The sequence below is a fragment of the Scardinius erythrophthalmus genome (genome assembly GCF_964197995.2).
Source record: "Scardinius erythrophthalmus genome assembly, chromosome: 10".
In the NCBI taxonomy this organism is placed as follows: domain Eukaryota; kingdom Metazoa; phylum Chordata; class Actinopteri; order Cypriniformes; family Leuciscidae; genus Scardinius; species Scardinius erythrophthalmus.
In genome coordinates, this window is record NC_138230.1 from 23798943 (window position 1) to 23815250 (window position 16308).

Genomic DNA, 16308 nt, shown 5'->3' on the forward strand with positions numbered 1-16308 from the left:
CTAACATCTCAGTAACATTTTTAGTACATGTCGGTTTTGGTCTATCTGCATTGGTTCAGAGCTCACGTAAAGAGCTTCCTTTTTTTTTTTTTTTTTTTTTATCAAAATTACAAATTTGAATCACTTGCTTATCTTTATGTACAGAGACCAGCACACAAATGCAATGGTTTCAACATACAGTATGACAACAGCAAAATTATGTTTCCTTTTATTAAAGACAAGCACACTGTTGCATCTCTGCCATGACACAAGCTTAGAACAATATCACATTCAGCAAAAAGCATTATTGAACAATCCATATGAGATGCCTGGACCCTTAGCAGTCAAGCCGGCCTATGCGAGGTAATTTTGATAAAGAATAACAAGACACATTTGATAACCCTTGTTACCGAAAGAGATTTTTTCAAAACATGTTTTGAACATGGATTCTTAAAACCTCTTGTTATGATAGTTAGATATATGCTAACTCATCAAACACAATGTCAACTAGCTAGTAAATGAAATAGGTTGTCTTTTTTTTCCTGTTTAACAAAGCATACATAATTCAAAGGATACAGCTTTCATAGCTTAACATTTTAATGATTGAGGATTGTAGATGCGAAGGGAATTGTGGGTGGTGTGGGGTTTTCGTAAAGACATTCATGAGCTGTTTCATTTGTTAACTTCAAATGCTGCTCCAACAAAATTCAAAGCAAGTTTTTTTGAAAACAAAAGATATAGAGCAAAAACATTCGTCTTTCTGCTGTAGATTGATGAGGTACAAAAAAAATGAAAACAGAACGATAAATACTGCATATACTGTCTAGATTTTGTCATTCCTTGTTCACATTCTGATGAGTGAGTTTGTTCTCCCTTATGATATGTTTTCAGAGCAGATGTGCAGTGAGACAGGAGGAGAATGTTTTTAAATGGTCAGTTCACCAAAAAATGAGACTAAGTGATATCCAAATCTTATAAGATTTATTTTCCTCCTTGGAACAGAAAAGAAGTTCATGCTGAAAGTAGTATGGGCTTGGAATGATGTGAGGGTGAGAAAAGGACAATTCACCAAAAAATCTGCCATTTAAAGTAAAAAAAGTAAACAATGACCCTATCCGACCCTGTGGAAAAAAAAAATAGATCAATTGATTACAGTTATGTTCCAAGTTAAACCATCACACAAAATGATCCACTCATACAAGAGAAAAATTAAATAAAGACATCAATTCATTAAAAAACCATATGACATCAATTCATAAAAAACTTAATACATCTGTCTTATCCTGGTCCTCTCAGGGGGGCATTTTAAGTGCACTAAAAGTTTAATAACTAAAACGCCTTTATGCAGACAAACTGCTTTACAAACAACCACACAGCAAGCACCTGCATTGTGCACCTTTATAAGAAACATAGCATTGGATTTGATCATAAACCAGCCAAAGATAGTGTCCTGTTGCAAAAACGATAATCCAGCGACACTTGTGTTTTATTAGGAGGTATTTTACAAACTCAGGATCAGTTTAAATGAAGCTCTTTAGAGAAAGAGTCGACTTCCTGATCAGAGCTGAAGGCGATCATAGATCAAACAAATGTCTTGTTTCACTTGAAAATGAAATAATAGTAATAAACAAAAAAACTTATCTGTACACAAAACAAGGTTCCCCAATGAGTGCAGTGCACACAGAGATACATGTACAAAATGCTCGCTGCAGCATGACAGGCTTGTCAGTCATGCTGTAAATATTGCAATGTTCCATTGAGTTACTGCAAACAAAAAAGACACTTGTGTAAAGGAGTTTGGTGATTCTGGTCTCTTGGCCCTGAATCGATGTGCGTTTGAGTGAACCAGTCTCTGCCAATTTAAAAATTATTTCAAAACACAATCATATCAGCCTTTTCACCCACAAGGGGCGGGTAGTTTCACTGCTTAAAATACTCAAAAAATGAAAGGTTTGTGACTGTTTACCATCCTCATGTCATTCAAATCTGTATGACTTTCTTGCTCTTTTCCATAGAGTTAATGGGGACTGAGACTGTAAAAAGAGTACCATAAATGTACCATAGAAGGTGTGTATATGACTTGTGTGATGTCTTCTGATGGCATATGACAGCTTTGAGATAGAAAATGACTGAAAATAGAGTGCTGCAGGGATGACGTAATTTTGTTGGCCAACCCTGGTATCACCCTGCTGACAAAAAGCCAATAAGATTTTATATTGGCTTTGGGATTATTGCAGGTAACAAGCAGCGACCAACAATAATTGTGTATTTACACCTGTTCATCAAAATAATCTTCATAAACACAACTTCTAGTCATTTTGAAGCCTAAATACCATCGCCTGAAATAAAAAGCTATAAATCATACACTACGGTCGCACGCCTGCATCCTGAGCCCCTCTGGCAAATCCATGAAACTTTATTTAAAACCTACATGCTGGAAAGTTTGAGTTAGAATATTTTGCAAGAGCAAATAAACAAACAAAAACAATCCCATTTACTTGAGAAATATAGAACTGGAAGTTCAAAAATGATAACTTGTTTTCCGGTTTTACGAGTCATTACTGCAGCACTTGACTGACATAAAATCAAGTTTGCTTTACTTTTGTGTTAGGAGCAAAACAAAAAAGACTTGGAATATTGTGCATGAGATGTTTGATCTGCTTTTGTGAAACTTTAATGGTGTGCTATCTCTCCCACTACCCCCCCCCCCCTCTCTCTCTCTCTCTCTCTCTCTCTCTCTCTCTCTGTATATATATATTAATATATACATACAGTATCTTCTCAAGTGTGTAAAGATAGTCATATGGTTTTAGAACAACATGAGGGTGAGTATGACTGTTTGTTCTGGTTGAATTAAAATTTGTAATTTGTCTTAGTAGAAAGAGTTAAACTGGTAAATGATTGGTTAAAGTCACTAATAAAAGATTTCTTCCATATGAAGGTCTCAAATCATGATTACTGTTAAGAGTTCACTAGTGTATGGAAAGTGAAATTGATGTTAGTAGGACTTGATACATCAGTCGTGTTTTTGATTATACTCCAGCCATCATCAGTGGGTTCACCACACCTTACAAGTGAACACAGAGCTTTAAAATTCAGAATTGAAACAGCTTTAAATATACAAACCAATATAACATATTTAAGTTCCCTAATGTCTATAAGCAAAAACATTCTATATAAATGTAATTTAAAGGATTTCAGCTCAATGTATCGCATTATCATGTTAGACATTGTAAAAAGCACCAACAAATGTTACAGTGATATGTACAATAAATGGATCAGCTTGAAATGAGACGACAGAGTAAAAATCACTTAAAGGTCCCATGACATGCTACTTTTTGTAGGCTTTAATATAGGCCTTAGTGGTCCCTAGTACTGTATCTGAAATCTCTTTCCAAAAATTCTGAATTATAGCCACTACAAGCCAGTCCCAGAATGAGCTTCCTTCAGACGGGCCGTTTCGGTGTCTGTAGCTTTAAATGCTAATGAGGAGGAGAAAGGCGGCACAAGGTGGAGGGTGGGTGTGGCCTTGACCATCTTGCGGCAACGGTACCGTGCATGTTTACGTTGGATATATTGCAATGGCACGAAGACACGCAGTCGTTCAAGCATTTCAGTTTGACCCAGAAGCTGATCCAGATGGAGAAGCAACGGATGAAGAAGTTGCAACTCAGCGGCTCCAGCAGGACGTTTCCGAATGGTTAGTTTAAAATATTATGTCTGGATACGGTACTTTATTCAGATGGTTTACAGTTATTATCATGTAGCTAACGCTAACCTACTCTACTGTTGCCTTTTCATGAGAGATCTGTAACGTCTGTAATTTATCTTATTACAATTACATCAAGCTCTGCGATCTTGAAATGCGGATATCGTGCGTGCCATATAACCAACAGGAAAACGGTTATCCAAATAACAAAGAAGTGTATAACACTCGCGTTACAGTGTGTGTATTCACACACATACTTGATGCTGTCTACCTTTACATTAGCACAAGTAACTGCATAGCTGCATAGCTAATGTTACAGCCACATTCTACGTGTAACAAGCTAGGTAACCATAAACAGTAAAGCAACACACTTATATATATACACTTATATTAGTTGACTTACTTGTCCGAGGTGTGTAGCTGAGCCAAAGAGAGTGATCCAGACTTTAGTTTCAGACGTTCAGCAAGCCCAGCTCTGTATTGACCCTTCGGTGTTCATTTGTACATCCAGTTATTGAGCAATTATTATGCTTCGCTCGCTCAAAAGCCATGATATCTCTCGTGGACAAACTAAAATCGCGCGCGCGCGTTCCTACTTCCTTGCTCATTTTCTCATGGGCGGAAAATATTCTCTGGGCGGGCAAAGCAGAGAAAGGGGAGGTAACATTTCTCCTTATAACGTCATAAGGAGGAGATTCAAGATCAGCCCGGTTGAGCTTCCATTTTCTCAAAGGCAGAGAAAGATAGCAAAAGCTCGATTTACACCGATTAAAATTTCTAGAAACTTGGGGACCATATACAGGCTAGGGGAACTCATATTAATGTTAAAAAACCTCAGAAAGTGAAAATTTCATGTCATGGGACCTTTAATAAAAGTAACAGCTTATCATGCACATGAAGAAATCCATACAGGAGACCTGAGGTGGGCATCTGGGACACACACATGCACACTGCAGGGTGTGTGTTATTCAGTCCTATGATATTGATGTTAGTAGGACTTGATTCTTCAGTTGTGTTTTTGATTATACTCCAGCCATCATCAGTTCTTAAAGCAGGAAACGAGCAAAAATCGACCAGAAATCCACCACACTGGAGAGGTCGGCCTCCAGTCTACCGGTACTGTCCAAAGTAATGTCTTACAGCTGCCCTAGTTCTAGGGTTCCTCGCTGGAGGAAGTGGCCCCAGAATCATCTGTGGGTTCCGGGGAGGGGGCAGAGGGTTTGGTTTTTGTGGACCTGCTGTTGTTCTTGTCCATATTGCTCCGCTCTGAGTTCTGACCGTCCTGACCCTCTGAGTTCTCCAGCATCTCCTGGATGAGGGGAGGCATTGATCCAGGGATCTCCATCTTCAGAGAGATCACACGCTCAGCGCCTATAGGAAACAGTCACTATGAGCTCCATTCATATTACTGTGGCACCTCATTTGCCTCTTTTTTAAAATTAAAATATAATTTTTTTAACTTTATTAAAGATTATAAAAAAATTGTTGCTTCACTGACCCTGTTCAACCCTCTTATGCTATGAAATTTCAATACACCATTGAGGCTGCCTCACTTCAGAGAAGTTAACCATTAGATTCCAAAGTAAGAAATTACAGGAATAACAGTCAATTTTATAATGGTTACTTTTTTCTGAAATGAGATGTATGTGGCCGGCAAATGCGACTTCCGGAGGCAGCTTCCCACAGCCTTTATTATTAAGTCATTATGTTTACACTGGCCTCAATTAAACTAATAACTATGTTATGGGAAATATTATAACAACCAATTGTTAACAAAAACAAAAAGACATTGGGTCTCATTCATTAATAATTGTGTGGAGTATTTCATATTATTTATACATATTTATACGCACAGGACAACTTCTCACGAAAAATTGCCTAATTCACAACACATTTGTATGCACATTTCACACACAAATGTGTGCGTACGCATGCTTGAATGAGACCCATTGATCTTAGCACAAAGAAAAAAAAAGCCATATTTGCTATATATTTTCGACTTTGATAACTGGGTTAGCACAAATTTTTTTTTTTTTTTAAGCATGGGGTTATTTTTAATAAAATAAATTATTGTCATTTATTTCAAGGCACTCCAAAACACACATGTAAATGAGTTCCAAACTTACTATAACATGATTGAAATAATACAGCACTTTGAGGTTAGTAACAAACAACTATTTACAAGACTGTCACCACATATTTATTATTGGTCGTCAAATATTAAGAATCAGCCATTTAGCCAAATTTTTATCAACCATTTTCCCATATTTTACAAAACCTTGTCCGTATGCTGGTCCCCCAATGTCTAAGCCAACTGGTACTTAAGTCAATGGTACTTAGGAGAAAATTTAAGAATTTTGTGACTGCTGAACTCTTAAGACGTCATATTTTCCCAGCTCACACTCTTAAGGACCACAGTGTTGACCTATATGAAGAATCAGAATTCACGCTGACCTTTAGCACTGATACTGCGCAGGTCTGTGATCTTCATGAGGGTCTTGGGGAACATGTGTGGTTTACTGGGTCTTCGCTTTCTCACATAGATTTTCAGAGCCTCCAGCAGGGGTTCCTGGAGCTTGTCCACTTTTGAAGGCTCTTCCAAATCCTGACGGTCTAGAGAGACAGCATATGATCAAAGGCATTATAAATTAATAAGATATCACAAACAATCCTTCCCTCAGAGTGTTGTTGAACAGAATATGAACCCTCTAAATGCGCCATGCTCAATGATGAAGGAACTCCCATGACCACTGGAGGGCAGTGTTATCACTCTCACTGAAGTGGCTGTGTTCACATTGAGCTTACTGTATGCTACACAGCATCTACTGTATATTGGCCACTAGTTTTTAAACCTAGTATTTGAAATAGTATGCAGTATGTAAGTATTCAATGTACAGTATTGCACACAGTGTGCTTCACACATTTTGCAGAATGCAGTAGGAAAAACTACAATGAACTACAATGACAGTGGAAAAACTTTTTATGTTGCGTCTACATTAAAATGTATCAATATAAAGTCCAAGACCACTGCAGAAAAACATAAAAGTTGGTTTGAGTGAAAAACACAACTGACATTTAAATTGCACAGAGTGCATCTAGTGCAGGGGTCGGCAACCTATGGCACGTTTGCCAACATTGGCCCAGGAAGGGGTAATAATCACATGATCTACAATCATTCCTCATAGTCACTGTTTTTTTTATGGAGCTACACATATTATTGACATTTAAAGAATTAAATTGCACAAGTCAACAGAAGTGTGCAGCTCTGACAAATTATTTATTCAACCACTGAGAGTTACGACCAAAAAAAGCTGAAAAAAAGCATTAAAAGCAGAACACACAAATTAAAGGGATGGTTTGGAGTAAAATCAACCTAGGGTCCTTTGCACCATGACATCGAGCCAAACACCCCATCAGAAGCCTTTTTTCCCTTGGTTGAACATTATTAAAGTCAGAGCTTATTTCGAGATATCAGCCGAATGGCCTAGTGCAGGCACTATTGGCTCCAAATTTGTATCTCGTAAATTACCCCACTAATAATGCCCAGAATGGTACCAGACTTCTACACTAGTACAAATAGGTTCTGTACTCATAAAACAAGGCATTGGAAAGTTTGTAAGTACATCAGGGGTTTATATAAATAACACTTGCCTGACAGCTCATGCTACAGCTAACCGGGACACCGACGTAACTTCACTGAGTTGAGAATAGCACGTAAAAGTCCTGACAGAAAGCGATGCATAAGGATGTAGTGTAACGACGAATTATTCTTTTTTCCGAAGTGTTGACAACTCGGTGTTAACTAATAATTGTTATAAACTGTTACTACCAACAAAATATTAGTGCATTCCTGGAACTGGGCGTCGTTACACTGCATCCTTATGCATCGCTTTATGAGTACAGAACCTATTTGTACTACTGTAGAAGTCTGGTACCATTCTGGGCATTATTAGTGGGGTAATTTACCAGATACAAATTTGGAGCCAATAGTGCCTGCACTAAGCCATTTGGCTGATATCTCGAAATAAGCTCTGACTTTAAAAATGTTCAACCAAGGGAAAAAAGGCTTCTGGGGGGGGGGGGGGCAGGGGGGGGGGTGTTTGGCTCGATGTTATGGTGCAAAGGACCCTAGGTTGATTTTACACTGAACCATCCCTTTAAGTTTTGCACCAGTCGCACTGTGCGATTTAGTGAATGACATAAATGCCATTTCATGACAAGGTTGCCGACCTCTTTTCTAGTGTGTGTGAAAGTGACCACCTCCAGAGATGAGGCAGATGGCGGACAACAGTCCTGTCTCGGTGTCGTCCATCCCGATGGGCAGAAGTTGGTTCGCGAAGGTGAACACCAGGTCTGTTAGCGGGCCAAAGCCAGCATTGTGCATCTGTGTGCGGTTCAGTGTAAGACCGTCAGAAAACGTCATTGTGTCCTGGTCAGGGGTGTAACGTGTGCAGATACGCAGTATCTAGAGAGTAAGCATCAAATTACTGTAACAAAGGACCAATTGAATTCAGAATGCTCCATTATAGGTCAGCTTCACTTCTCTGTATGACATGACTGCCAAATGATTTGGAGGAAACTGACCCATGATGAGCATCACCTTTCTGAGACACTGAAAGTTGGACACACACACACATATATGGACATGAGTATAAAAAGCAGAAGTGTATGCGATGAAAAGCAATGGCTACTGGAAATATAAATGACAAATGACAGTAGGCTGGGTGAAATGGGTGGGAAATCTTGGAATGGAAATACCCAATATATACAGTACTGTGCAAAAGTCTTAGTATTTTCACACACACACACACACACACACACACACACACACACACACACACACACACACACACACACACACACACACACACACACACACACACACACACACACACACACACACACACACACAAAAAAGGTTTTAAGCCAGTTATTTATATATTTTGCTGTAGTGTGTCAGTAGGAAATATCAGTTTACATTTCCAAACATTCCTTGTGCCATTTTTGTTTTGTGAAAATACTAACGTGGCCAAGACTTTTGCACAGTACTGTATTCTGTATTTTCTATGTAGTGGGCTAAATGTTTTGTTATTTTTTCTCCACACCATGGGTAAATGAAGTTTGACACTTTGAAGTCTTCTCTGCTGGAGTTGAAGCAGCAACACAAAGTTTAACACTTTATGTGTTAATTACTGCAGTTTTTGGTGCTGTTAGAAATGTGGGAAGAGTATGCTTCCACTTTTAATATAAAGCACTTCTCATGTATAGCTATTAAATATTCTGAATATAAAGCATGTCTCATGTTTAGCTCACTCCTTGTTCAAAGTCAAGTTAAGATCAAAGTCTCTCAACATTTAAAGTATATCGATATAAATGGTTTTGTCTCATCCCATATGAGATACCATGAGAACATACTCTATATATCTAAATTGAAAACATGTACCCAACAAAATGGAAAACCGCTCAGCCCTAATGAGATCTCTTAAATGTCTCAGTTATTCTTCTGAGATACCAAGGAAATTAAAAGGAGAGCAAATTGGGATTTTTGTCTTCAGCTTCATGGATGTTTCACAGATGAAGTTGGACAGCATCTGAGATAAAGCTGAGAGGTATAAGAAACTGAGATAACTGAGAATTCAAATATTTGAATATGATTATGATGTGAATAAGATTTACTTCTGTGTGTGCATATGCATAATAAAATTGTGTATGGTGTGTGTGTGTGTGTGTGTGTGTGTGTGTGTGTGTGTGTCAAGTCAAGTGTGTGGTGATAGTACATACTGTGGCTTGCTGACAGTGATTGGCGTCACTGTCAAAGAGATGAAACAGAATAAAACATGACTGCTGCTGACAGCAGGCTGCTCTCTCTCTATAACACACACACACACACACACACACACACACACACACGCACGCACGCACGCACGCACGCACGCACGCACGCACACACACACACACAGAGGTGCATTTGATCCTCCTCCTCATACAAACTATATAGCACACCAATAACGGAAAGCAGCTATCACAAACCTTTGGAGCTGGGCATGGTGAGTGTGTTTTTCAAACAGACAGACAGACAGACAGATAGACAGACAAAGTAAAAGACAAGGGGAACAGGGAGCAGGTTACACACGTAACATGAGTCATGGGTTTTACGCTATGGAAAGTTAATACCAACCATACCTCCATACTGACCAAATGCCTGGCCACCGAAGCTGTGAATTTAAGCAAGCACAGACTCAGTGAGCAACTAATATTAACCCAAGGAACCTAAACCTGACGTCAAAAACTACGCGCACAGACAAGCCCAGCCATTACGCACTAAATTCACTGAAAAAGATAAAGCTCTAACAATCTGAGTGGTCTAATGACCTTAGTTAAAAACCAGACTCCAAGACAGACCCCCCTTTGGGGGGCCAAACACACAAATCCTTGACCGAGTGCAGCAGAACCAAGCTTCATGACTCAAAGAAAATCTTCTCAGAGTGAGAGATAACAGATTCTTAGATCTTCTAATATCAAGGTCTTGGGAATCTTGGAAAATGGGCCATCTTTAGTTTGCCATAGGACTTTCACTTCATCAGCCTACCCAGCCAGAATTAGTGAAAAAACATTGGTAACACTATGAAGACCATGAATGAATTATAGCTCAATGTATACTTATTTATAAGTATTACTATTTTATAAATATATTTATAAAGACTTATTAAGACCTCTACAGCATTATAAGAACAGTTATAGTTACATTTATATTCTTTTTTATAATTACTTATGTCATGCATTTGTTTTTTTTAATGTGCATGCTCATAATCCATTATACAATGATTTATAAGTATTAATTAGTCATCATTATTAATTGAATGAATGTATTTATAAAGATGCAACCAGCATTTCTATAATGTTATTATATTATAGTTCCAATGACTTTTTAGTAATTCAGATTTATTTCTGTCATCAAATAAGTTAATTATTAATAGCCGTGTTGTGTTCTTATAATGTTTATTGGGAGTGATAATACAGTTACTAACCTAATTAGTCTAGATGGAAATAGGGGTCCACGCGCACCCCCCGGCTTTTTTTATGCCACCTGATTTTTTAAAATCTTTAAAGTGTCTATTTTCAGAATCTGCCAGGTACCAAGCCGAAATAATGTCCCAAAGGCTTCATTTTTAACCCTTTGCTGCACCCGACCGGAACCCGAAAAATCTAAAAATGATATAGAAAGTGGCATAACATTTAAGGTAAACAACATACAGAGACAAATGAACACATTTTCCCATACAATTCTGACCCCAGGAATTTAATGGAATGGTTATTTTTGACATTTGACAACATATTGACCCTATTTCTGGACAAAAATAGCAAAGAATGGCCAAAGATGTGTAGAGGATCAACTACATTATTTTAGTTTTTTCAAGCGCATAGGGTGATTTTCTTTTTCCACAACCTGCTATTTCTTTATCATTCAAGTGTCTATTTGAAGATTAAATTGGGTACCAAGCTGAAATAATGTCCAAAATGCTTTATTTTTAACCCTTTGCACCAAACCCGAAAAATCTAATGTGATATAAAGTGCCATAACTTCTGATGTAAACAACTCACAGAGACAAATGGACACATTTTTCCATACAATTCTGACCCAGGGAAATTGTTATTTGTTATATTTTACAACATCTTGACAATCTATGGTCAAAAACAGCAAAAAAAAAAAAAAAAAAAGCTCATTTGACAACGTTTTTATTATACTAAGTAGCAGCCTGAAATGGGGTTTATTTTAACCTTTTACTGCACCTATCCCGAACCTGAAGAAATTGAAAATAGCTTTACTTTTGAAGTAAACAAAACAAAGCAAATTAACTTAAAAAAAAAAAAAAACTACAGAAAAAATTCCAAAAAGTTGACTAACTGCCAGTTTGGGAATGTTGGGGCTTTGCAGTTGGCAGTTGGTGGCCGTTGGTTGGTACCTGCAGATCACCATCTCCCACTGCTCTCTCTTTTGGAACAATTTCAGTAAGTATTTGAAACTATAATTAAGATATACCTTTGTAGTCATAACTTAAAGTAATTTTTCAACAGTTTTTACTATAATCACAGGCTTTCGGAAAGCGAGAAGCTATCATATCTGCACAGTATCCGAGATATGAGACTCTGTGAAGCAGCCAGTTCACCATACCGCATGATGGATATTTGTGAACAGATTCCATTAACATTAGAGGACTTGCCTTTGGATACAGTTGGCTATCACCAATACTGCTATAAAAGCTTTACAGGGAAAATAGATTGTTTACAAGTGTCAAAGGCTTCTACATCTGGTGAATCATCGTCAATGAAAAAGGACTCTCTGCGCCATGTCAAATCTCTGTCAATTCAATCTGAAGGAGCTCCAAGAAGGTGTTCCTTCTTGTTTCCCAATCAGTGCATTTTCTGTGACAAAGCAAAATCCAAGTTTAAGGGCAAGACTGAAGAGCTTACAAAGTTTGAGAGCTGGAAACACAAGGAACCAGCCTGGAAAGTTATTGAACCTAGGGCACAGGAATTAAAGTAAGAGGTTCTTTATCGCAAGGTGCAGGACAAGCCATAACAAACCCCAACATAGTGACAGTAACCAGACGTGAGTCTGGTTTCATGAATAAGGGGCTGGAGTATAAGAGCCGGGCTCGCTCCAAACATAAGTCCCAGGACAATTGTCCTAATGGGCAGTAATAGGTAGACTGATAAGATCGGACTCTAGCTGGAGTACTGACGATGCAGCGGCCATGAGACCGAGAAGCCTCTGAAACTTCCTGAGGGGCATGCACGCACCTACCCTGAAGGACCCCTTATAGAGAGAGCGCACTCTGGTGTCAGAAGCGTATTCATCATTGTAGAGTCGATAACTGTGCCCAGAAAGATTACCTTCTGGCTGGGTAACAGTTTGCTCTTGGAAAAATTGACCCTGAGCCCCAAGCATTCCAAATAGCTGAGGAGCATGGATCTGTGTGTCAATAATTCGGTCTTCGACTGACACATAATGAGCCAATCGTCGAGATAGTTCAGCACGAGCACTCCGTTGCCTCAGGGGAGAAAGCGCTGCGTCGATGCACTTTGTGAAAGTACGGGCTGCTAGAGACAGACCGAACGGTATGACCGTGTATTGATAAGCCTGCCGCTCAAAAGCGAATCTCAAGAATGGCCTGTGATGGGGCGTTATCTGAATGTGAAAGTAAGCGTCTTTCAGGTCCACCATAAAAAAAACAATCCCCCGGGTGAACCTGCGCGAGGATTTGTTTGGTAGCTATCATTCTGAACGGCCATCTCATGAGAGCTTTGTTCAGATGTCTCAGATCTAGAATGGGGCGAGTGCCACCGTCCTTTTTTGGTACAAGGAAGAAACGGCTGTAAAAGCCTGACCGGCTCAGCGCAGGGGGGACTAATTCTATCGCCCTTTTTTCTAGCAGATTTTGCACTTAGGTGAGAAGCACGTGAGCCACGCCGCTTCTCACCGAGGTCTCAACGACCGCCTGAAACCGTGGGGGTCTGCGAGCGAACTGGAGCGAGTAACCTCGCTTTATAATGTACAAAACCCATTTCGACACTCCAGGGATGGCTTGCCAGACCTGGGCCCTTGTGGCTAAGGTTTGAATATACATTGGGGCTGGGCCACCTAGCATAGGGGGACCTAATACCCTTGTGTTGTGTTTTGTGCACATTTTCTCTTCTGGGCTGTGACAGGCCCGACACAGAGATAGAGTGACAACAGGTGGGGCCGCCTAGTGAAGGGGGACTGATTACCTGTGAAATTAGGTAATGAATGATTACCTCATTTTGTGCTTTATTTGGGTCGCTGTGAAAACAGTGTTTGTTTGTATAGGCACGTGCCGTGCAACGGGTCCATTGACTAATCTCCAGCCGCCTGAACTGAACAGGGAGCTGCGAGATTTAAATGAGCTCTTTTCGAGGGCGGTCCGGCTAGAGCGAGACTCAGACCCTCTCTCTTCCCTCCTGTGGCTAGGAAGGCTTCGGCGGCTCTGGGTCCAACACAACACAAGGTCGCGGGCCTTGGCGCCGGAGCAGTGGGTAGCGCTTAGCTGGTCTTGAGCGATGACGGGTATCAGCCACAGGGCGGGGCTGAGAGACCAGAGGCGCTGGTTTCGCTGGCTGAGGAGGTGGTGTGCTCTTGTGGCGGCTTGAGGCAGAGCTGGAGCGCTTAGGCAGGAAGTGCTTCATAGCTTGTGAAGATTTCTGTGCCTAGGTGAATCTCTCAGAAAACCCTTTCACAGCCGGGCCAAAGAGACCGGTGCTGTGGTTAGGTGAATCGAGGAAAGACGTTTTATCCGCCTCCTTGATGTCAATGAGGTTCAGCCACAGATGGCGCTCGAGCACGACGAGGTTAGCCATACCTCTGCCGATCGCTTGGGCGGTAGCCTTTGTAGAGCGCAGTGCTAGGTCTGTGGCGCTGCGCAGGTCACGGAACGCCTCAGGGTTCGGGCCAGACTCATCCATTGCCTGGAGAAGCTTGGCCTGAAATACCTGTAACACCGCCATGGTGTGTAGAGCCGATGCAGCCTGACCGGAAGCAGAAAAGGCACGTCCAGTGAGGGCTGAAGTGTTTCGGCAGGGCTTAGAAGGGTGAACCGCTCTGGATCTCCAGCCAACAGCAGTGGGCGGGCATAGATGGGCGGCAACTGATATACATGAGTACATGCCGCTTGAAGGGAGAGGGGCGTTGGTCTGCTTGAGTGAACAGGACTGGCAAAGTAGACTGAGATGGAGAAAGCTGTGAGTGAGAAAGCGGCGGTGTTGCCGCCTCAAAAGAGAGCTAGCTGCGTCCGCAGCGTTGAGATGGGCAGGCTCTTGCAGTGAGAGCAGCCCGCGGCAGAGAGTGCAGCTTTAGTGTGGGTGGGTCCCAGGCACGTGGCACACTCCGAGTGCCCATCTTCCTCGTGTATGCGTGCTCCGTACGAGGGCGAGACATTTGAAACAACGTTTGCTAAATTTGACTCTTTTTCGCTGAAGGAGAGAAAATCTGCTATTTGGCCAGAATGGGCATCCTTTATAGACTAAGGCCACGCCCATTTAGGCGCGCTCTGACGTGTTGGCCATTGGTTTTGCAGTTGCCGCAGCACAGCCAATGGGCGAGCTAGACGCTCTGCTGTGTTCCCTGTGCAGCTGCACTACGTTTTAAATTATTAGCTTGAATTTTCTTGAGGAAAGGAGTTTCCTACTGCGTATTAGCTATGCAATACGAAGTGGCCGTTCTCGAAAGGGAACCTTGATTTTCCAATGTCTTCATGTACAAGTTGCACATGGGTCTTAGCTGGACAACCTCTTTGCATTCAATAACATTCCTAAGAATGTAATCCTTTACCACACAATACGACTTGTTATGTGCTGCTATCTTCTGGGCCTGCAGGCTGTCAATGTTGTCTGCTGCCTTTTCTGCTCTCTCCCTTCCACGCTCATGGGTTTGGTACTCTGTGTTGAAGTTGTTTCTGTATGATAGATGATACTTAGCCTCCATTGCAAAAAGGTCCTTGTCCTGCACCTTGCGATAAAGAACCTCTTTCTTTAATTCCTGTGCCCTAGGTTCAATAACTTTCCAGGCTGGTTCCTTGTGTTTCCAGCTCTGAAACTTTGTAAGCTCTTCAGTCTTGCCCTTGAACTTGGATTTTGCTTTGTCACAGAAAATGCACTGATTGGGAAACAAGAAGGAACACCTTCTTGGAGCTCCTTCAGATTGAATTGACAGAGATTTGACATGGCGCAGAGAGTCCTTTTTCAATGATGATGATTCACCAGATGTAGAAGCCTTCGACACTTGTAAATAATCTATTTTCCCTGTAAAGCTAGCCAACTGTATCCAAAGGCAAGTCCTCTAATGTTAATGGAATCTGTTCACAAATATCCATCATGCGGTATGGTGAACTGGCTGCTTCACAGAGTCTCATATCTCGGATACTGTGCAGATATGATAGCTTCTCGCTTTCCGAAAGCCTGTGATTATAGTAAAAACTGTTGAAAAATTACTTTAAGTTTTGACTACAAAGGTATATCTTAATTATAGTTTCAAATACTTACTGAAATTGTTCCAAAAGAGAGAGCAGTGGGAGATGGTGATCTGCAGGTACCAACCAACGGCCACAAACTGCCAACTGCAAAGCCCCAACATTCCCGAACTGGCAGTTAGTCAACTTTTTGGAAAATTTTCTGTAGTTTTTTTTTTTTTTAAGTTAATTTGCTTTGTTTTGTTTACTTCAAAAGTAAAGCTATTTTCAATTTCTTCAGGTTCGGGATAGGTGCAGTAAAAGGTTAAAATAAACCCCATTTCAGGCTGCTATTTAGTATAATAAAAACGTTGTCAAATGAGCTTTTTTTTTTTTTTTTTTTTTTTTTTTTGGGCTGTTTTTGACCATAGATTGTCAAGATGTTGTAAAATATAACAAATAACAATTTCCCTGGGTCAGAATTGTATGGAAAAATGTGTCCATTTGTCTCTGTGAGTTGTTTACATCAGAAGTTATGGCACTTTATATCACATTAGATTTTTCGGGTTTGGTGCAAAGGGTTAAAAATAAAGCATTTTGGACATTATTTCAGCTTGGTACCCAATTTAATCTTAAAATAGACACTTGAATGATAAA

At 40.4% G+C, this 16308-nt stretch overlaps 1 protein-coding gene across 1 annotated transcript in view; it reads right to left on the minus strand.

The window, feature by feature from the left end:
* Positions 1 to 4841: 4841 nt before the first annotated feature.
* Positions 4842 to 16308, minus strand: part of LOC308696899 (retinoic acid receptor beta-like) — a gene marked incomplete at both ends in the record, with an annotated part of 373837 nt that continues 362370 nt past the window's right edge. Inside the window, 3 exons of the mRNA XM_081375840.1 lie at positions 4842 to 5059; positions 6143 to 6301; positions 7949 to 8153. Of these exons, the coding sequence (XP_081231966.1) occupies positions 4842 to 5059; positions 6143 to 6301; positions 7949 to 8153 (582 nt within the window). The remainder of the gene's footprint in view (positions 5060 to 6142; positions 6302 to 7948; positions 8154 to 16308) is intronic.